General features: G+C 42.5%; 1 protein-coding gene across 1 annotated transcript in view; it reads left to right on the top strand.

Annotated features, from left to right (window-relative positions):
* The window catches only part of LOC306715476 (interleukin-1 receptor accessory protein-like 1), a gene marked incomplete at both ends in the record, with an annotated part of 185,217 nt that extends 162,563 nt beyond the window's left edge, over positions 1 to 22,654 (top strand). Inside the window, 5 exons of the mRNA XM_079185867.1 lie at positions 6,115 to 6,260; positions 10,216 to 10,362; positions 16,663 to 16,833; positions 19,647 to 19,691; positions 21,918 to 22,654. Coding sequence (XP_079041993.1) covers positions 6,115 to 6,260; positions 10,216 to 10,362; positions 16,663 to 16,833; positions 19,647 to 19,691; positions 21,918 to 22,654 — 1,246 coding nt within the window. The remainder of the gene's footprint in view (positions 1 to 6,114; positions 6,261 to 10,215; positions 10,363 to 16,662; positions 16,834 to 19,646; positions 19,692 to 21,917) is intronic.
* Between the last annotated feature and the right edge of the window lie 230 nt (positions 22,655 to 22,884).

Here is a 22,884-nt window from a genome sequence, read left to right as displayed (position 1 = left end):
GCTCGCACTCATGTCTGGAAACGGAGGTCTGTTTATCCAAAGTCAGGTAAAAACCTGGCTGCCAGGCGCACATACTGCCTGAGGATGGTTGAGCATCCAACATGCCCTCTAATTGACTGTTACTGTAGGAAGCTGATTTTTTTTGAAGAGGAGGGCTCCTTGCTTTAGGGTATGATGTAATGTTAGGGATTCAGAGGGAAACTATTGTTTAATTTACAAAATTGAAAGACGCTCTATTCTGACAACATAGCCACCCACAATGGGTCAAATTCAAACAACAGAACAAAAACAACGCTCAGAATTTGAACACATACTGCCAAACGAATGGAGCCCGTCTGGACGTAGAGATAAACTCTTAATTTGTCCCAACGGTTCTGCTGACCCGCACTGTCTGGGAAAATGCCAAAAGAAGGCATTCCTGGACAGAATGAATATATAAGTATATTCTGCAGAAGCTTTTTACCGGAAAAGAATATATTCAGACGCAGCCCCTTTATCACCAACATTTTGATTCCCAACTGTAATTTAATAACATATTTTTTCTCAGTGTTTCGGATTGCTATCAATAGTTTGATCATGTAATGCTGTAACTAGTTAGCACTGCATATAGCTTTATGTCAGGAAACAATTACTGGGATTTTTCAGTGTGGGTGAAACAGCAGTGCGCGGCGACAAGACTCACTATTACCTCCCATGCAGCATTTGGCCAAATGACATGTTGATGTTTTCTGATAGTGGCGGAGCTTTTGTTAAGGCTCACACTACATTCAGGTCATACAGGAAAATGTAGAAGAGGAGAAAGACAGTGTACCTCGTCCACATTTTCTTCTAGATTTTGAGCTGGTGTTCAGGCAGTAGAGTAGAGAGCTCATCTTCAGATAGCCCCTCCTTCAAGGAGATGAGCAATCCTCATCATCAATACAGGACTCCTCAGTCTGCTAATACACATGGGTGAGACGATGGAGATACTCCTGTCAGGAAAAGATGACTATTTGATTGAGGAATGCAAGCAACAAATATTTATTATCCTTTATATTTCACATCGTAAACACTGACAGGATGAATATGATCAGTTTGTCAGATGAAGTGAGAGCAAAGCCGAGAGCCGAGAGACTTATAGTGACTCAAGATACAGAATACTGAATACTGTATCTTGACAGACAACCAGGTGGGAAAGGCGTTGCATCCAAATTAAAATGAAGTAACTAAATGTATTTGTGCAGCGGCGTGGCCAGCGTCTCCCAGATGTTGTTGCAAAAATGTGAGCAGCAGATAATCTGTTATTGACTTCATAGCAGTGACGGTGGAATTATGTGTGTTTTGCATCGCCGTTGTCACCAGGGCTTTCAGAAAATACTGTGAAATTGAATAATAAGGAAACAAAATCATAAGAAACTGTTCTCTGTTACAGTACACCATACTACTACCATACTCTGTTTTTATCCTCTCGTGTGTCTTCAGCCTGTAGCTTAGGCTAGCCATCTTTCGATATACAGTAGTTAGTTCATTTTTTATGTTCTAAACAAAACTTCTGCCCTTATCTTACACATTGCACCTTTTAAGGAATAATGAATTCCCTGTTAAGCTAATTATTTGTTCAGATAGACATTTTTGCTGGTGTCTCTGAACTGAAATACGCACATTCACACACCCTTTCATGTCCTGCCCCACTGTACTCCTTTGACAGACCCGACGTATGACTAGAAAACCCCTGTTGTCGACAAATGCCGTCTAATGAAAAGGTTAACTGTAAGCAGTGTGACAAGGCTGGGAGGAGAATTAGTGGCCCAGTCAGTGACCTGGCATTTGGAGATGTCTCTATTAGCCTTCTAGCACATTCTATCCAGCTCTCAGCACCGCTCTCTGTTGTGAAGGACACCAGGCCAATTAGAGCCTACAATACTTAGGGGGGGTGGGGGGGCGGCAGCTGGCGGCATTGGGTAGGTGGTACAATAAAGATGAAGAAGTGCGTCATGTGCGGTTAGAAACCCTGCTTTCAAATGAGGTAACAAGCCAAGAGATCGAAACTGTGACCCTGAGCTGCTTTGAAAGAGTGTGTGTGTATGTATGTGTGTGTGTGTGTGTGTGTGTGTGTGTGTTTGTGTGTGCGGGGGCAGAAGTGTGCACACAGTGGGCGTCCACGGTGCGTGCACATTCAAGTTGTTCAAGTGCCTATTTTTGTTGTGTGCCACCGCGTGATACCGTCTCCCTGTGTGTTTTTATTTATTTTATTTTTTTGTTCCCATTTTGAATGTGCACCACTTCAAACCCGCCCCCTGACATCATTCTGTGAGCATTTGGCTTTGAAATGGAAATTAATCACAAAGGAGTATTCCCCGAAGGGCTGCCTGTAATACATGAAATGGAGCTTTTGGCACAATGTTTCACCGCTGAGATTCCGGGTTGATATAACATTTTGTGGCTGCAGAACAAGACTCCGTGGGTCTCAGAGGTGAAGTCACAGCGTGGAATACAGAGACAACTGCTGCAGTTTAAAACCAGAAGACGTTTCAGTCCCCGGTGCATGGGCATGCGGCACCCTTTTGAGCATCAGTTTTGAGTGTAAAATGTAACTCTTAATTAATGCTCAGACAGATATCTTCATGGAAAATCAGAGTACTTACAGAGTCCAGCAATGCTTCCACTGCCTATTAGCCCTGCACACCTTCGAATATCACTTTACAGTCTGACATTGATGTTTACTGTGCAGCATATCAAATTTGGCCGGACAAAACTGGAACGCTTGTCCAACTCAATAATTCAACAGTGTGGCACAAGCTTGCTAACTCCAAGCCGATGCCTATTGGGCAATCTGTCATTGTATACAATGTTACGTTTCCAGCCTCTTCACAGGAGCATCTGTTGTGATCTAATTCTTATCTACCTTTGGGGTGTAGTCAGGGGAGGTGCAGACAGCGGGATGGGTAACCGCCTGTGAGGCGTTTAGAAATAAAGCAAAGTGTGACAACACAGCGCAGTTCAAAAGTTCAGGTGTCACATTGAGGCTGCTCGGAGAGATTGTTCTATATAAAATAGAGCGGATGATTGGATGCTGCTGTAGTACGTTCAAAGAATAGTATATTTGAAATGTTTTTCGGTGAACCCCATGTCTGGCTTTCTAGTGCATTTTCATCTCCATCCAGCTCCACAGCACCAGTTTACCGCTTTCCTCGTCTCTTATACACACCTGCCTCCACACTCTTTCTTCAGCTTCCTCTCTCACACACACATGAATCCTCACTTGTACACTCGAAGCTTTCCCAAACAGGTACAATGGAGTCTTTTTGTAAACAAATATAGATTTGTATTTTTTTCTTTGCCAACACCCACAGTGTTTTAGCCTAGTCTCTGTTGAGTCACACATGGGTGCCACCTCTTTAAAAAGCCATCAGCATGGATCTATATCCCAACCTTGTGGAGCACCGTGTCTCTGCCTGACTGGCCGCACAATGGAGAAGGATGAGTGTTAGAAAAGCTTGCAGGATTTAAGAGAAAAGGCTGGATTGATTTCCCTCTCAAATACATACTCACACGAGCCGTAACACTGGCAGTAACGTTTGTGCTTTCCTGAGGAATCTAAAGAAGTGCTACTTCATAATTAGTTTTTATGAAGCAGCTAGTCCATGTAGCTACAACATAATTACCTCTAATGGTTCGTGGTCAATAAAATAAATTTCATTGTGAGTGTAATATTTCTATCTATGTGGGACACCAATTATTAGCAGCGCTTTGTAAAGCTAATGTGAGGTATTGCCATGGCAGAAGTGTTTGTATTGTAGTTTAATTCTATCTCCCCCGCACTTCACAATCTGCTTTGTTTAGTCCTATCATTGATCACCAAGAATTACACCGGTTTTCATATTCAGATGCCCTACGGCAGACGGATGCCCAAGCGGCCTAGTACCTTCTCGCACTATTAGCCCCATGCATCATTTAACAGAGCTTTGGAATAGCTGCAATTGTTGTAACCTTAAAAAGACTATGTGCTCATATATCATTCCTACCTTTGCACAGCTACTCAGCAGGAGAGATTCAGCTCTTTACCATCATTGTGTTCCTGTTGTTCTGGTCTTTGGTCATTCAGGTAACTCACCAAACCTCAGCTGTACTTTCTGTTTTGGGAAAACGCCAAACAGTATACACATACTGAGACGGTAAACATTATGGCTGCTAAAGATCAGCATGTTAGCATCCTCACTGAGAGCATATTGGCATGCTAATGTTTGCAAAGGGCTTGAGCTTTGACCAAGCTATTAAATAGCAGGCAGGCCTTCATAGAAAGGAGTTTCATGGAAAAGTGCTTAGTTTGTGTAAAAAAGTGTGAAAGGGAAAATCTTTACATCTTGAGGTGCCATCTCCTCCTGATGCCTTGTTAGCATTGTCAGCGTTTTTCTTTGAATCCAGTTAGCTGCCCCCTGATGCAGTCATCCTGCTTATTTAAATCAAGGCAGACACTGAAAATAAAGAGGACGCTGCTAAAAATCCATGGTTTTACCCTGCTAAGTGTCCAGTGACGAAAAACAGGCATCTAAGTGTCAGTGTCCTTCCAGTCACTGCAGTCACTGAGGTCATATAGTCGAGGCTTGCAGTCTTTTGCATGTGTTGTTGTTGTAGAAGTGTACAGATTGCTGGAAAATGGCTAAATTCTACGCAACAAAAACATCAAAAGGGCTTTTTTTTTTTTTCTCACTAACCCTCTTGGCAAAATGTTTTGTGATAGGTCGGCGCTGTAGTGCATCGTGACAGTCACACTATTGTCCCCGTAGCAACATGTCACAACCAGTAGACATCAGGAGCCTCAGTGAGTATTTTTCATGGGGGAAATCTGTCATAACTCATATGATTCTAGCTTCTTGTCACCTCCTACCTTCTGTTTTATTGATGAACTAAAAATTAAATGCTGCCCGGAATGTCAGCAGATTATAGAGCTTGGTATTAAACTATGCTTCTGTCTGATGTAGTTATCTGCATATTTATGGGTATGATGGGTGTGCAGGTATAGGCTGCACAGTAGTTTTACACTGAAAATGTCAGCTCTGTGACAGTGTCTCCACACAGATGGAAGTTTATAATTCCAAGGTCATGATTTATGGATTTTAGGATACATACTGGAGACACAACTCAAGTTTCTTAGGGCAAACTTTTTTTTGTCTGAAAAATCCATATTTTATGAAAGAGTCATACTTTCTATGACTTTTGGCTGCCTGCACTCTAGAGCTATTGTTTTCCATAGTTTGTATTATTTTGGTCATGATTGAGAACATTCGATTTGCTGTTGTTATTTGGAATCTGTAGTCACAGGGAATACAGAATTAAAAATATAACTCCAGCTCTGCATGTTCTCTGATGTTCTGAGTCAAATTTTCATATTTTTTTTTTTCTCATCCCAATCCAACTTCTTAAATGAAGACTGCTACAGAAGCTACTTTGATGTACACCTCACAGTCAGTAATGAGGCGGCCGGACTCCGTTTGGCCAGAGGATTGAAGTCATGTTGGCGTTCAAATTTGACCAAACTGCTGGTACATTATGTTGGTTTCGTTTTACCAACCATCGCAGTTGCAAAAGTCGCAAACTTGTAATAGCTTTGAGCAGACAGCCGTACATCATTCGTCCCTTCGCGATTAATTGATGAGATACTTCATGTTCAGCACTTGTCTTTGGCTCAAACACTGACTCCTCCTGTCATTAATGCCATAAAAGTCCAGCGTTGTCTCATCCGTCTGTCAAACAGCAAAAACAGATTATGTGGGTTTGCTCCGAAAGTCTTCAATATCTACTTTGATACACCAGGCAAACACTTTCTGCATATTTTTTGTTAAAATTATTAAAGGGTAAATGAAGGGCTGACACTCACTCTCTCAGGTAAAATCACCATATCTTGAGCGAACATTAATAAACAAAAACAAAACAATTTCCGCCTTATTTATTCAATCAAAGTTATTTTTCATGAGAATAATTTTAGAAACTATAAATAATTTCAGTCACCTTTTAGGTAATAAAAAGGTGCCTCTGGTCTCCAATGATGATGTTGCAAAAACCACACACATATTCATATGCATCAACCGCACTCAGCATCCCATTTTTCTGTGCTCTCTGTCACCCCCTTTGCAGGACAATCCGGGAGCATCTAGGGGAGCAGGAGGTGTCCATCTCTCTGACCATCGACTCTCTGGAGGAGAACGACCTGGGCAACTACTCCTGCTACGTGGAGAACGGCAACGGGCGGCGGCAGGCCAACATCCAGCTCAACAAGAAAGGTGGGGCGAACACAAGCACACGGATTCATTTGTAAGATGGAGAAAAAAAGTTATTTAAAGGATCTACAGTATCTCACCATGAATCTAGCAGAGGGATGTAGAAGCCTTGAGATTTAATAATGGCATTTTGCAGCTCTGGGGGTGAAGAACACCATTTAATACCACAGGCCTTCGCTCTGACAAGAGAGTGAATCTCTTCGCAGCAATTTACTGAGTACAAAGAAGAACAACTACTAGCGGGACTCTGGGAATTGACCAGTTGTTTCTCGCCTCAGGGAGGAAAAAAATTGGGACAGTATAGTAGATAGTGCAGAAAGCCTAAACATCCACCTCAGCCTGAGGAAGCATTAGTTCGAAGAGACAGAGAGAGGCAGCCTTCGGTGTTATGATGACAGACAATCTGTCTGGCAATGACCTCCTCCATCACACACGCACAAATCCTGCTTTGATCGCCGAACTCTCACTCAGACATTTTCTCATCTTTCATCACTGACTACTGTTGCCGTTCCCCCTCCCCCTTGCCTTTTTATTCAAGCAAACATTTTTTCCTCTGATTTCGCCTCACTAAGGGTGACTGTTTGAAAGTTGATTCCGTGATGATTTCAAACAGAGATGCACACTTCCCAGCGTGGTTATATAAGTGAGATTTATTTTTTATTTTTTAGCGAGGCTGGGGGGGGTCTCTGCAGCCTTAAAGTTGTCAGTGTTGAATACATTTACATAGTAAGATATTTTCCTCTCTTTTAAGCTTGCAGCTTTGGATCCAGCTTTGATGGCAGCCCAGTTCCCCTCCATTTGCTATATTAAAAGGGTTTATGCTGCACATTCAAATCTCAGCCTAAACTCGGAGAAGATTAGCCTGGTCCTCGCAGGATTGCGGGTCCACAAGAAATCGACCGATTCCCATGTTTTTATTTGCTGCAGCCATGGTGTGGCGCGGTGCGAGGCCAGTCACTGTTTACGCTGCCTTTCAGAGTTTTCCTCGCTTGTCTCTAGAAGCGGTGAAACCAGCACGACACTCCAAATGAATTTGGTCGTCTCAGCGCAGCATCAAGCAGAATACGTCTTCACTTTTCCACTTCTTGTACAACTTTTCATAGTGAAGAAGTTTAGACGTCCTCCTGGACAACTTTTTTTTTTTGCGGCTCCACATCCTCAGATACATTTTTTATCTCACGGCAGCAGCAGCAGCAACATCATCTGGCAGACGGCTGCCTATGCTGTATATAATAACTAACATCTAGATTCTTGATTTGTGAACATGAGAAGCAGCACACTCAGCTTTCACCGTTCTCACAGCCGCTCTCCTCTGTTTTATTTTACCATTCAACCCCCACTCTGCCTTTTCCTTGTCTCTCTTTTCATCTGCCTCCCTTGACAACAGAGAGAGAGCAATAGAGGGAGAAAAAAGTGGGCTGATGAATCGCCGGATGCCATGTGGCTCCATCAAATCCAGCCTTCCAGTCAGGAGCTAATTTGTCTTAATCCGTCCCACTGCAGCGCTGCTACAATGTGGATGCCTGGCTGAGAAGAAATGGCCTCTTCCACTGTAATCTCTGCAGCTTGAGGAGCAGCTGGCTCGTTACACTGTCCGGATATCTGAGGAGAGGAGCAGTGTTTACTGAGGCGAGAGGGCAGAGCAGAGGTGGAGAGGATGGGGAAGAGGAAGAGAGGGATAAGTGGAGTTGCTTGGATCCAGCCTCTCGCGGTGCTCGTTAGCCGCAACTCCCCTCTCATTCAGGATGATTCCCAGGCTGAGCGGAGAGAAACTGAGACAATAGTTTTTGACGGGGAAACCTGTGCTCAATCTGCCCCGAGTTTGTTTGCTCTTTTGTTTGCGTACGTCCGTCTGTAAGTTTGGCTGAAGGTCGTCGCCCAGACAGGCGTGATGTAGCGGCACGGGCCACGCTCGTTAGCTCTCCAGAACATCATCCTTTATCATGGGAGCTGTCAGCCTGATGGCCGCTGCAGTGGAATGGGCATCGCGCACCCCAACGAGGTTAAATGTGTCTCGTGATGGATGGTGATGCACGCGAGTCCTCTCCGTCCATGTTTGTGTGTGTGTGTGTGAGCGGCATTGCGGCGAGTCAAGCCTTTTACTGTTGTCCATTAGTCAGCCAATGAAGGCTGACCACCCAGATTTTGTGAGGCGTAGCCAAGAGGAAATGTTGAACTGCAAAAGATGGAGTGACATCCGACAGAAAACACTGTAAAAAAAGAAAAAGCCTTGAAAAAGAGACCATGAGACAAAGCAAACGACTTGGTTTTCAAGGCGAGCTACTGGACCATGGAGCTTAATGGAGTCCATTGTCTTGTAGTGTAAAAAATCACCTTTCATCCTTCTGAATAACACTACTAGTCTTGCTTCTACTGGATGCTTTGTCCTGTCCTTCTTGAAATACTACAAGTAACACAATTTAGAATAATGTGAGTGTAAAAGTGAAATATCAACAGTGAAGTCCTGCAGTTCCTTGAATTTAGCGTCCACTGATGCTTTTCACGAGTTCACGTCAGCCTGCAGTGATGACGGATGGCGGGCAGAGCGGGCCGCCTCAATCTGTCGACGGACTGGCGGCTTGGCTAAACAGCCAGGCGCGTTTCCTCGCCGCGCACCTTTCTGCAGCCACACACATACGCATAACCAATCTTCATAAGCGTGGCGTTCCGAGCTGTCATATGCTATTGTCGCCCCGGTTGCCTAGATGTGATTTTTTTTTTTTATTATCCAATCAAGCAGCGTTAAGTTACAGGTTCAGAAGTGGTTGTACATTCATTCCGGTTAGAGTCATGTATCATGTGGATGCAATCCAGCCACAATGAGAAAATAAGCAACATGGAAAGATGGAGAGGAAAAGCCCATGCAGAACACAGCCGCAGGAGATGCCTATTTCAAATGAATGTGCAGGTCGAATCAAAGACGCTGTTAACGATAGCTAGTGCAACTATTCTCATCCATCATACCTGCATTATTTCACATGTATTGATGTTCTGGGGTTGGATTTATTTTTGCACGCCAACTTTAACGTACATAAGAGCAGATAAATAAGATGGAGGGGAAGGTAGTGTTGAGGAACTGTGCAACTTTCTGACATTTTGTGGAATAAATATATAGTCTCACAGCATCAAATGTCTGCAGAAAGATCAGAAAAAAAACATGAAAATGAAAAATGTGACAGTAAAAATGTTTCACACTGTTCACTGTTTCACACAGCTATAAATGAACTGATTTTAAATAAAATTTTCTAAGCTTGCTTTTGTTATGTTAGATAAACATTAGAAATGAATCATAAAGAGTAGCAATCTGACAGTATACTTGGATAATGGATAGTTGGAGATGTCTCAGTCCATGCCGGTATAAAAGTACAGCATTGTCGTGACTCTTTCAAGAGAAATAAGGGAAATGATTGCAAACCTTCAAATACTGGGTCACTCAAGAAATGAGAAGCAGATGTTGTGCAATAGTGTTTTTTTTATGGGGTTTTTTTCCAGAAATATGACTGATAGATTCTACTGAGTCCAATGAAGACAGGGATATCTCAGGAGAATGACACAATTCATCTGTACTTTTTCATACTGAGTGCTTTACGTGATGGGCAAGTTATCTGCCACTTAAAGTCTTCCTGTGTGCCTGTTTCCTTAGTTTCACTGACACAAGTTATTAAGGCCCCGCGCCTTTTTGGACCCTCAACATTGTCAACTACAGACACATTTTCAACTAGATTATTTCATAAGCATGCACGATTTAAAAAATAGGATTAAGGATAATTTTAGCACTGAATATATATATATATATATAGAATAATATTCTGCTTTGTTTTAAGTCTGTTATCTGTGTTTTGACATGGTGAAACTTGTACTCCCCTGTGAAAGAGATTAAAAATGGGATTATTATTTATTTATTTACTATTATAAATAAATTCTCTCTCTCCCTCTCACTGTGTTGTCACCTTATTAGCAGAGCTGATGTACACTGTGGAGCTGGCCGGCGGTCTGGGAGCCATCCTGATGCTGCTCATCTGTCTGGTGACGCTCTACAAGTGCTACAGGATTGAGCTCATGCTCTTCTACAGAAACCACTTTGGCAGTGAGGATATAGACGGAGGTAAGATGAGATATGGTGCAAGACAAAATTTACTTTACAGCGTTATATAATAATCCTCCAAAATCTGTGATACCACAGTGTTTTCTGTTCAGTAGATGATTTCTAAAGCTCCTTCCTCTGCTGTGAAAGCATCCTTTCTTTCCTCAGTAGGAATCAAATCTCTAACCCGAGCACTATCAGACTGCACTCAGAAAACACCTGGGCTATTTTTCACACCTTAAAGCTCCACCTGGCACTATATTTATGTAAATGCGCACCTGGTTTATCAGTCCAAATGATGCAGAGAAGAGCCTCCCATTGTTCTTAACTCAGAAATGATGTCGCCAATTTCAGGGAGTCTTCTCAACCCGCTGAGGGAAATCAAACGTTTTATGCAAAATATTCTGTAAACTGTCTCCTAAACAGCAGCGAACGACTCACCAGTCTTTGATGTGGTTCCTTCTCTTGTCGTTCTTGCATCCATGTCAAAACAAAAAAATGCTCATGCTGGGTGCTGTTTCCTGACATCACAATGCATTACTTCTGGGTAATGAAGTTTTCAAACAGTTCCCTCTCGCTGCGCCTTGGAGCCTCCAACAGGCAAGGTTGCCGAGTTTAGCTTTTTTACTTGTGTATTTTGCTTGTTATCATTCCAGTGCATTACCAACAAAAATACATTCAACTTAACAGTATTAGTCAACTGCCAGTATGTTGTTTCTGCTGTACCGTACACACTGCGTTCCTGTTATTTTGTTAATTGCCGTATATCTTGTTGTTGTTTTTTTTGTATATCTTTACAAGTTTTGGTGTCAGTGCATTTGAATCAAGCAGCAATGGCTTCAATCATACTGGAGGAAATCCATCATAGTCAAGGTTTTTTCAAGGACATCAGCCTCAAAAGACCAACACATTTTAAGACCGCTGTCAGCTCAGCAACTGTCCACAATGCTGTCAATACCAGTCGTTTGCTAAAGACACACTGCAGTACAGTGTTGTGAGTGAATAAAGAGAACCCCACTGCACACAGACTTCCCTGTTTACAAATGCCTTGGCTCTGCACATTACACCCAGGACGAAAGAAGTCCTATTTGACTAATACATCAATCATTTTGTGAGCAGTTTGAAATACAATTTTACAACTCTGGAAAGCTTTCACATAGGCTATTCTTTTATTCTCCCATTGTGACAATTTAGTCTGCTCTTTCTGTTTATCTCTGCTAAATTGATTAACGTTAGGCACATTATTTTGAGTTGCTGATGTAGGAAACGTAGGTTTTCTTTAGCTTACAATAGTAGAAAGTCGAGGCCAACTTGGACAATACTTGTGATGAAAACATGAAGGTAAATGAGGGTTGGCTTGTGACTCTGCACATGCATGTGTCTCCTGTTGATGGTTTCCCATGTGTCTGCATACAAACTGCACAAGAGTGAAAGGATGATGTATTCTGCTGAACGCACTCTGTAAAGCAAATCCAAACACAGTCCCTGTGCCAGACAAAAACATTAACTCTGAGGCCCCATCAGCAATAGTCAAAGAAAAAAAGCCCCCTGATTGGGCCTGGTGGGTGAGTCTTGTCTTGAGAATGCATCAAACTGAGACAAGGAGCAAGTTTTAATTTGATTCCCCTGTAATGACTCTCTCAAGTAGCAGCGCTGCAATGAATTCAGGGGGAATGAGATTAGTTCGGAGAGGCTGAGGGACTGTACGTAGTGGAAAGAGAGACAGCGAGAGAGTTATGAGCGTTAAAAGGTAAAAAACATTCTGCTCCTCTCCTCATACATCCCCAGCTCTGCTTAACTGAGATGCCTGCTCCATCAGACATTTCAATGAAAGTAATTACTTCCGGCTGTGTTGGGCTTTCGGCTCCGGAAAGCGGAGCATCGGCGTAATGGATGGCCCAGAGGCAGTTGTGTTGAAAAAGGGTAGACAAAAATGTCGGGACCTGAACTTAATGCCAAACAGCAATTGTCTCCTTTAATTGTGCCAACCGAGTGAGTGCTGGGAGAGAGAAACAGATTTTCAATTTGTTCCTCAGTATAAGGGGATCAGGTTCAATAAGCCACAGCGCGCTGCCTCCGGAGCTCTCAGGAGACTCTTGATACTTTTCTCCACGCCGCGGTCGATTAGATCACTTCACCGCCACCTCTGGGGCGCGCACGCTCGCACCTGCACCTCCCCAAGTCATCTCCAGTTCCAATGGCAGTGTACTGGAGGTGAATAGGGAAGGATAAAACGTTAAATATGGACCAAACTGTAAATAGTTGCCAGTTGAGTGGAGAGAAAACGGCTGCTAAGCTTTGGCAGGAGGTGGTTAACAGAGATCCCATCTCTATGGTAACCACTGCACTGACAGGGAGAAGTGGCTGCATGTAAGATGTAGTTGCACACACACATAGTTTTCATAAATACAGCCTGTAAGCCAGTGTCTGGGATACACAGAGAATTTTATTTTTTTCTCCCCAACATAAATCGGCACTCACTGCCAAGAAAGTGCTGGTGTTTCATTGTGGCCACTCGAGGAACTAATTGAACGCCTGCCTCCCTCTTCTGCCAGATGTGAAACTGTAAGCTTTACGTAACAATAGGACGGACTGTCAGCTATTTGTCAGCGCAGCTATTTAGTTAAAGACTGCTCAGTTGTCACACTGTGTGGGTGTCAGTAGAATCAATAATAGGCTTCATGATGACAACAGCCGAGCGAGCATGTCGAGGAGGTGGGAACTCATCAACACTCTGCCATAAATACGAATGTCAGTGTTGTCAGCACGGCGTGGAGTTATGAGGCTCCGTCTGTGTTCAGTCTAGTTTGGAGATACCGAGCATTAATAGTTTTCACATCTCGCACACAAGAACTGTAATGCATCCTGTTTAATTTGCATAATGTAAGATGCAGAGTTAAACATCACAAAGTAGCTCGTTTGTAAACAGAAGGTCAAATGCGGTCTTGGTTTTCCCAAGTGATATTGTCAAATGTAACGGGAAACAAAAGAGACAAACAGAGGGTTCACACTAAACAGCTTCTGTCAGGGAGAAACATTGATCATCTCAGATAAATAAAAATAAAATAAAAACCTTGAGCTCTGAGAAGTGGTGATGGCCTTTTGGTAATGCTAATTTCCGAGGAAGTTTGCTCGAATTGACTTTTCAATTTGCTCCTAATTGTAGGAAGAATATGAGCATCCTTGAAACCAGCTGTAAAATATTTGTTGAGTTGCATGTAAAAAAAAAGGTTCAGGTGACCTGCTGCACCTGTGTGATCAAAAGACTACAGAGTGACAGAGCAGGTATTTAGAGTTAAAACTTCAACAATGTCAGCTTCTCTTTATATTCCACAATAACCCCTCTAAGAGTATATAGAAATATATGTAAAAACATCCCTAATCATAAAAAAATTGAATAATCTATTATATATAGAAATATATCGCCACTTTGATCTCCTGTCCCCGTACAAAATACCAATTTGACGCCGTCTCTGTTTTCCCTTCATTACTTCTAAATTACCTACAGTTCTCTTTGTCTCGGAAAAACATTCAGCAAAAACAAATCAGGAGTTCTAAAGTGTTACGACATTCTATTGACTAAATAATGAATTGTTAATAATCATCAGTCACAGCCCGATGTGACCTCAGGTAGCTGTTTATTAGTTATGGAAAACAAAGCGGCATGTTTAAAAGTACTCAGCTACTCATTAGCAGTCCGCCTCGTGTGCTTTCGCAGCTTTAGAAGTTAAGTATGGTGTGCTACGTTCTAATTTACTCTCCATTAAATGTAATGGAGCCAGAAATAACCCAGAGATTACGCCTCCAATTCTCTTGGCGCTCTCCACCGCAAGTTCAGGAGTTCACAGTCTAACTGTAGGCTCTCTATTCACATGCATATATATTACCCTCCATGTGCAGTGAGCGTCAGTCCCTTTGCAGTGGGCATGTGGGACGGAGGAGTTGTGGATGCAGTTCCAGAGGTGTGCTGTGCCCTCAGATGCACCGCACCGGTCTCCTGTAAGGAGTGACTCCTCAAGGTGCAACAACAGGGTCATTCCGCCCTCGAGATTCACCCTCTTCCTCTCCCGTCTCTCTCTTTCCCACTACAGACGAGTGAATCAGCTCCACTGAAATAGCCCCTGATCCGCCTACACAGCTTTCATTTAAATGCTACCGGAGAAAAACCAGAGAGGGAGATTTATGTCACCGAGAAGTAGAATATGAGCCTCAGAGTTAGATGTATGAGGTTACATTTCAATTATGTTTACATGTCCCTGATGCTGTAAAATGAATTGCATTTTATAAAAATGAGATCGATTAATTACATTGCATTACGTACAAGTGCCAAATATCATAAGGGAGTCTTGTTGACGGTCTCATGGCCCAAAGGCAGACAGGAGTGTAAAATAGAGCGGATATTAAAAGATGAAAAGGGGATGCTGCACTGAGGATTGATCTCAAAATCATTCCTCTTGAACCCAGCTGCTCTTCTACTCTCCTCGGCCTGACTCTCTCATCCCCAGCTCTCTTCTTCTCTGGTGTCTTGACAGGTTAAACATCCCCTCGCAGCACTTGAACTGCAGGTGGCCACTATAAAGCAAAAGGAGCCTTAATGAAGACAGGGACTCAAAGATCCAACGCCCGCTCGCATCTCTAATGAGTTTACCTCAAAGGCTGCGTTCACATCGCAGCTCAGAGTCCCAATTCAGATTTTCCCTTTTGTGGCTAAGATATGACAGTTTTAGTGAATAAAGAAATCTGATATGTTTGTGTCTTTCTGATGAATATGACCCCAATATACCAATTTACAAAAAGTCTATTAATGTTCTTTTGTTTGCAGATGGTCTCAGTTGTATGCACCTGGACTATTTCTGTGGTAGAAGGTTATTCCAATGACAACACAACACAAACCTCTTCTGAAGGCAGAAATCTCACTTGGACGATTAAAGTAACTGCCCTACGTTTGCTCCCATTCTGGCAATGGAAGCAATTTTTTAGAGCTCAACCCAAACGAGAAAGGTGCAATTGTGTTAATTGTACAACGGCTGCATTTCCCCAAAGTTCTGCCTCCCCACGATGGTTGGGACAGTGGGTAGGGTCAGTATGGACACCTTGTCCTGGACTCAAAAACATCTTTTAAATTGAAAGAAATGCTGATATTTTCATCAACTACTGAGATATTTCTGACTGGCTGCCACTTGAGTAAACACTCAGTAACTTCATTGTTGGTCTCCTTCATTTAGGAAAAGCCTTTGTCTGCTTTTTGTCTGCTTTTTGTTGATATATGTAACAAGCTAGGAGCTATGACCGCCTCAGGGGCAGCAGACACACTTTTGACTCATATGCTAGCCACCAACAAAGATTCAGACAGCTAACTCTAGCATCAACTGATAGGATCGAAAACAAGCTTTCTAACAATATCTTTTTGTATGTAGCATAAGTAAAAACAGTACGGTAGAAGAAAAATAACAAAAGAGACAAAAATGAACTTACTCATTTTTAAAACTATGAATAATATGATGTGAGGAATAGACAGAAGGTCTCCACGTTGAGGTTGAAAGTAAAGATTGTGTGGCTGCGACCGTGCAATCGTTCAGTCCACTTTGAGCACAACGTTAGAGTAAAGTTGTTTCAGCAGAAGCAAGAGGCTGTTATCTCCTTCCTGTAGTACTCGGAGGATCTGGAATATCTCTCTTCCATGTCTTCCATTTTCACCCTCCTGACTCATTGTGCTGAAATGCTGCAGCTTGAGAAGAAACATTTAAGTCCTCCCTCACTTCTCACTTTCCGTCTCTCCGCTCACTCTTTTCAAATCCGTCATCAATCAGGGCTTTCATGTGGGTGATGGAGCCACGCCATGCAGGCAATGTTGGGCATTTAGCTCAGGCTGGAGACTAATTTGTTTTGCCTGCTGTGGGCACAGTAGCTATCAAGGTAACATTATTCGTCAGTGGGGACGGAGCAGTAATGAAAAGCACTCAGATGGGCAGAAGTGCCCAGAGGTCAGTGTAATGGAGGCGGCCTGTCTCAATGAAGTCTCCCTGTGAATGAATAGCTCTCTGTGCACCAGTATGAAAATAGATTGCGAGCATCTGGGGTATAGCAGCGCATATCTTTGCTGACCAAAGCAGGAAACATTATGTCCAAATCATAAAACATATCCGCATTTAATTGGGGCAAAGTGGTTTTGGGAGCTTCCCGATGCCCATACATGAAGTGAACAGACTTTCTTTTATTCGGTTTGCTGAGGCTAACAAATCCTGCTGGTGTGCCAGGTGGATAGCAGGAGCTGTGACATTTCACCCATCTCCTTGTCCGTCTCCCCACCTCTACCTGCAGATAACAAGGACTACGACGCTTACCTGTCCTACACCAAAGTGGACCCGGACCAGTGGAGCCAGGAGACCCGGGAGGAGGAGCGCTTTGCCCTGGAGATCCTCCCCGACGTGCTGGAGAAGCATTATGGGTATAAACTCTTCATTCCAGACAGGGACTTGATCCCCACAGGAAGTAAGCTCTCTCTCTCGCGGCGATGTCAAAGTTGTGTCGAATGTTTTGTGGCTTGGTGTTGCTCGTGTTGTCAGTGCCGTGGTGGTATGCCTTGTTTGTGGTCTTCTGTGATGCATTTGTGTTGTGGCGTGTCTACACCTGTAAGACCGTCATTGTTTTAATCTGATCGAGCTTTCTCTAACCACTGGCTGAGCTGAAGTGGATCAGTATGTAAAAGGTGGGACTTAGGAGTTCTTCAGTTTACATTTTTGAGGGAAAATAAATAGGAATAGAACAGGAAACAAAACTAGAGTGTCAGCATTTTACATTTCTTTCATTTAAGTAGTTAATTCAATGCAGCCTGCTTTTGAGCGATAATATATTCCCTTAATAAATATCGTATTCCAGCTTTTAACAAAGGTGCAGTTATGGCAGATTGCAACGTAAGCATTACATTAGCATGAGAAAAACATCCATAAACCGTTCTGAATAAACAGTTTGCACCTCCTTTAAGTGTTGCAGTCTGAAAATTAGTGATTCCCAACTAAAGGTACTTTTGCCGTTAGGAGGCACATCCATAAAAAAAAAAGTACCCACACACTGCTATGTCCCAGCTCCTCTTAAATTCTAACTGGACTTGACAACGTTTCCACCTCAAATAATCTACCTCAGGTAAAACCACAGCAGTGTGTGTGTACTTTTTTGATTGTGTCGGCACCTCTGCAGTTGCTGGAAAACTAGTTAAGATGCATAAATTCAAGGTAATGAATAAACGGTTGAATCGAAGTGGCAGTAGTGCAAACGGAAACCTGACCAAACCGACCTAAGCATTGACGATGCAATCCAGATTGGATATAACTAATAGAGTTGAATAACATCCACTTCATTTGAACACAAGTGGAACATGACAAGTGGTGTTAATGAAGGAGTAAAGTACACAATAATCTGATAGGTGAACCGCTGCGAGCAGCACTTCCAAACAATGGTTGAGCTTGTGTCGATCCAGATTATCGTTATTATAGCGCCTCTGAAGAACCCCTGAAGTTTAGTTTGGCTCAGTTTTAATGGTTCCTCTCCACACATGCTGTGCAGGGAGGCCGTATATTAAGAAACAGGGTTGAAGAGCCTCTGAGGACATGTTTCATGAATCCAACACAAAGAAATACAACATTGGAAGCTAATTTATTCTAATCACCTGACAAAAGTAGTTGGATTTAATTAATCTGAGAAATGTATATCATAGATAATAGTAATGAAACACTTATTATTATTATATTATTTGACTGAAAATAACTTCATTTGAATTTGCTTATGAGTTTACCATTAGTTGTGTAAAATGACTCAGTTACTCTACTGAAGTATACTTGGAGGTACTTGTACTTTATTTCCAGTAACCAGATATTGAGACGCTGCCTGCACTTAATGTATCAGTTTTGATAAACCAGTAGTATAATGTTTTATACTATAATGTAATAACACTTGGAAGAGTCCTTTTATGCAGATAATACTTTTTCTGGAGGGACGATTTCACTGCAGAGTTTTCTAAATACTCCCCCACCACAGGAGTTTAGGAGCTCAGTTAAAATTGCACTTGAATTCATAAAATTGTCAGTATTTAATCTGTGACGGCTGTTGAGTTGAATCAAGTCCCTGCAGTCAGGATGTCTTCGTGAAAGTGAATTTATGAAAACCTATACTGTAGGCCTAAACAGATAATCACAAGAAAAGGTGTGGATTAAGCAGTTGGCTCTTCATGTACATAAGTATTTAAAGTGCATTGTCTCCACAACGTAAAGCCTGTAGAAGGCGTAATGGGCTGAATTACAGCATAATTGGTGGAAAGAGCCGACTGTATTATTACAGTCATGTCCTGATCCAGCTCCATACAAACTGTACCTCCGCATGCTGCTGTGTAATGATGTCAGCTGTACCATCAAAACGCTCTTGACGCATGGATATTAATGCATGTTTTACCACAGTATATTTCTAATGGAGCGTCTCACCATGCCCTGTGCTTATCTTTGATTAACTCATCACACAGATGAGTTAGATAATATCATTATGCTATTAGCTTCAATTTGAATACTTGCATCTGCCTGTCTTCCCGCACATACCGCCATTACTAATTATGTTCCTCTTCAGTGGCGTTGTGCCAAGGTTATAAACTGAATCCCTTGCTGTGATTATGTGCTCGATGCGAGGGGACCGTTGTAATATGGGAAAAATGGCATAAAAATGCAAGGATTGAGAGGAATCTAAAGCGTGTCTGCTGCTATTCCAGCTCGCTGGCTAATTGTGTTTGTGTATAAACATTTAGTTCCCATTGGGAATGTATTAGCATCTCAGCAGTTGATGTAATAAGGCATAATCCACGACTATGGATAAACACAGTTTGGCCATTTGGGGTTTCAACATGTGTCAACAATCCTTCTCCTGAGCAGCTGATAAGTGACCTGTTATTCTACAGTATGCTGGATTATTTTTAAACATCTCACCATTCTAATATCAGTCTTATATATACTGTATATATATATATATATATATATATATATATGTATATAGTGTATAGAGTCTAAGCCAACAAAAGTGCAATTTGGCTAAACTAGCAATAACAAAAGGCTTTTCCTTGGCTTTTTTATGCTACATGTCCCATATTAAACTGGAATAAACTGGTCAGCGTGATTACCGTTTTACAATCGCCAGTGGAACACCAGTGGAGAAACACAGTTTATGCCAGAACCATGTCCCCACATTCACAAAACTGTTTTTTTTTTGTTCAAATGCTTTTCTGCAAATCTTTTGATCCTACTTTGAATGTAAATATCTATGTTTAGGTTTCACCAATGATCATTTCCAGGATGACACAAGACTACTTAGAGGTACTTTTTCCCCAGATTTTTAACTTTCGTGTCAACACATAATGATTCCTATTTTCTCATCAAATCAGTCATGTAGAAATTCATTTTGGTCACTCTGTATAAAGTCATACTTTGTAAGGGTTTATACGTTGTTACTAATGGCTTTATAAGTGGTTAATGTTGTAATGTTCTGGTCAGTAATAGCCATTATTTCTGGTTTGATTCATTATTTATTAATTAAGTATAAAGTCATTAGTTACAACTTGTAAAGCCTTCATGAAACATGAATTATTAAATGTTTTTAACTTGCATTTACCTAAATTACAGATTAGTCAAACTGTTTTTTGTTGTGTTTAGTAAATTAGATGTGTAGAGTTAACTGCATCAAAACTATTTAGACTACGATCGGACTGTGCTGATCTTTTAGTCTGCAGCACTAAGAGTCTACCGAGGAGAGTCTAATCTTCCTCTGAGGGTGTGGCTGCTGCTTTGTTGGAACAAATGTAGCTTTGTATTTACAGATCAGATATTTATTGATTTGTCGAGGAATACCAAAGTACTACTGTGTAATATCTGTTTTAACGTCCTCACTGCACTACTTGGAATTCAGACTTTACAGAACATTCTTCTTTGCTGGCAGCAGACTCGTTGTCACAGTGGGCTTTTCCCTTTAAAAACATAATTGAGATAAACTACAGCGAGCAGGGCAACAGTGATTTTCTGCCCCATGTAATTTAGCGTCGATTTAATTTTTATGTAGCCAGGAATCAATTATTACACATGCACCAGTTTGATTGTAAAGCCTGTGAGGTCTCTGAATGTAATCTATAATGCTGTAAAGTATTACCAGACAGCACCCCAAGAGGGCATATTTACTTTACAGTTTAATCAATTCAAAACATAAAATGAAACTACGCCTCATTAGTTAATTATATAGTATCCATTCATCCGTTCCCATTTGTTGTATTCACGATAAGATAAAAGAAAAACTTGTTTTTGCCTGTTTCCTTGAACCTACAGAGAATATGCTTGAACCCTACTGGGACGTTTTAGCTCCAGGGACGCATTGTGACGATTACTGCATAAGGACCAATTAGCAAACAGCACAGTGATTGACTAGTCATGTTGAAGTATAAGAGCGGACTTCAAACCCAAGTTTACTCTAATCAGGTCTATCTCATGGTGAAGCCTCAGGCAGAGGGGCACGTGAAAGGAGGAGTTGATTCTCAGGAGATGTGGCATTTGTTTGCATAAAGACCAGCAAGATATTTTTCTCAAACTCACGCACACACACACACACACACACACACACACACACACACACACACACACACACACACACACACACACACACACACACACTCGGCATCTCGTTGTCTCTTGACTAGGAGAAAGAGGGTGGAAGAAAAACAAACACACATTTTCTCCTCACACACACACACACAAGAGGGTCATAAGCTTTGATTGGGAAGTGAAGCCCAGTTAATCCCATCTACCTGCTGTTGAGGAGCCACTCTGTCTTCGTCTCAGCCGAGAAAGGCTAAAAGCAGGCGTTAGCTGCACACACACACACACACACACACACACTTCCCTCCTCCTGACACCACAGATAGACCTGGGGAAACACTTAAATCAAGTTCATTTTGACGCAAGCGGCAGAGCTACTCATTAGACGTGGACACAATACTTTATTTGCTGAAAAGTCAAATTAATTTGATCTTCACAGAGGTATGTTGCTTGGCTTTGAATGTTTTATGTTTATTGTCATCTTATAGTAAAACCAAGTGATCCTCGTTCTGTTTTGTCTATAATTCTGTACAAATACATCTTCTTATTAGACGCTGCAGAGGCTTTATTTAGGTTGGAATACATAAAGACATATCTCTTTAATCTTCATTGAACGTATCAATATCCTCATGAATAGTGTTACTGTAGATTTTAGGATTCGTCAGATGTTTAATTTAAACAACCTTAATCGTTCTTTAAGAATCCCATTTTTTTCGTGTAAAGTTAATTAGATTTGGTTGTTTGAAACTTTGATGAAAGGGAGCAGATTGTTTATCAGTCGCTACGAGGCCAATAGAATTATTCAAATAGCCGGTGTGACATGTCTCATATTTTCATCACTTGTGAGCTCTGTGTACTTTGATGTAGGATTAGAGTTATCTGAAATACATACAGTAAACAAGCAAGTAGAAGTAAGTCAAAGTTATCTGTCCATGTCTCTGTCTTTGTGTGTGTACTCAGCCTACATCGAGGACGTAGCGCGCTGCGTGGACCAGAGCAAGCGCCTCATCATCGTCATGACACCCAGCTACGTGGTGCGGAGGGGGTGGAGCATCTTTGAGCTGGAGACGAGGCTGCGCAACATGCTGGTGACCGGCGAGATCAAGGTCATCCTGATCGAGTGCGCCGAGCTGCGCGGCATCATGAACTACCAGGAGGTGGAGGCCCTCAAACACACCATCAAGATGCTGACGGTCATCAAGTGGCGCGGGCCGTCCAGCAACCAGCTCAACTCCAAGTTCTGGAAGCAGCTGCTCTACGAGATGCCCTTCAAGCACATGGAGCCCCTGAGCATCTCCCACGAGCAGGTGCTGGATGTCAGCGAGCAGGGCCCCTTCGGCGAGCTCCAGACCGTCTCGGCCATCTCCATGGCGGCGGCCACCTCCACCGCCATGGCGACGACGCACCCGGACTTGCGCTCCACCTTCCACAAGTCTTGCCACACCCAGATGAGGCAGAAACACTATTACCGTAGCTACGACTACGACCTGCCACCCGGCGGCACTCTCCCGCCACTCCCGCCGCTCGCCACGCTCGGCAGCCAGCACACCTACTGCAACATCCCCATGACGCTCATCAACGGACAGCGGCCGCAGTCCAAGTCGCCGCGCCAGCAGAGTCTGGAGGAGGCCCACGGCAACAACGCCATGCTGCCACTGCTGCCCAGAGAGACCAGTATATCCAGCGTCATCTGGTGACAGAGACGGCGCCGAGCGGGATGGACTGTGGATCTATATGATGTCCGTCACAGGGAGGACTCACCACTGGCACTTGGACCCTGAATGCACCGGAGCCAGATGGACCTGAAAGACAATAAGCTACTTGCTGCTGAATTTGCACCAGGAAACATCAGGGGAGGGGAGGGAGACACACTGGACTCTTTGGGGTGGAGGAGATGGCAGATTTTTGTTTTGTTTTGGTCCAATAA

Source organism: Pholis gunnellus (genome assembly GCF_910591455.1).
Source record: "Pholis gunnellus genome assembly, chromosome: 24".
NCBI lineage: Eukaryota > Metazoa > Chordata > Actinopteri > Perciformes > Pholidae > Pholis > Pholis gunnellus.
The sequence above is the reverse complement of the archived record's forward strand: the minus strand, read 5'-3'. Positions and strand labels throughout refer to the sequence as shown.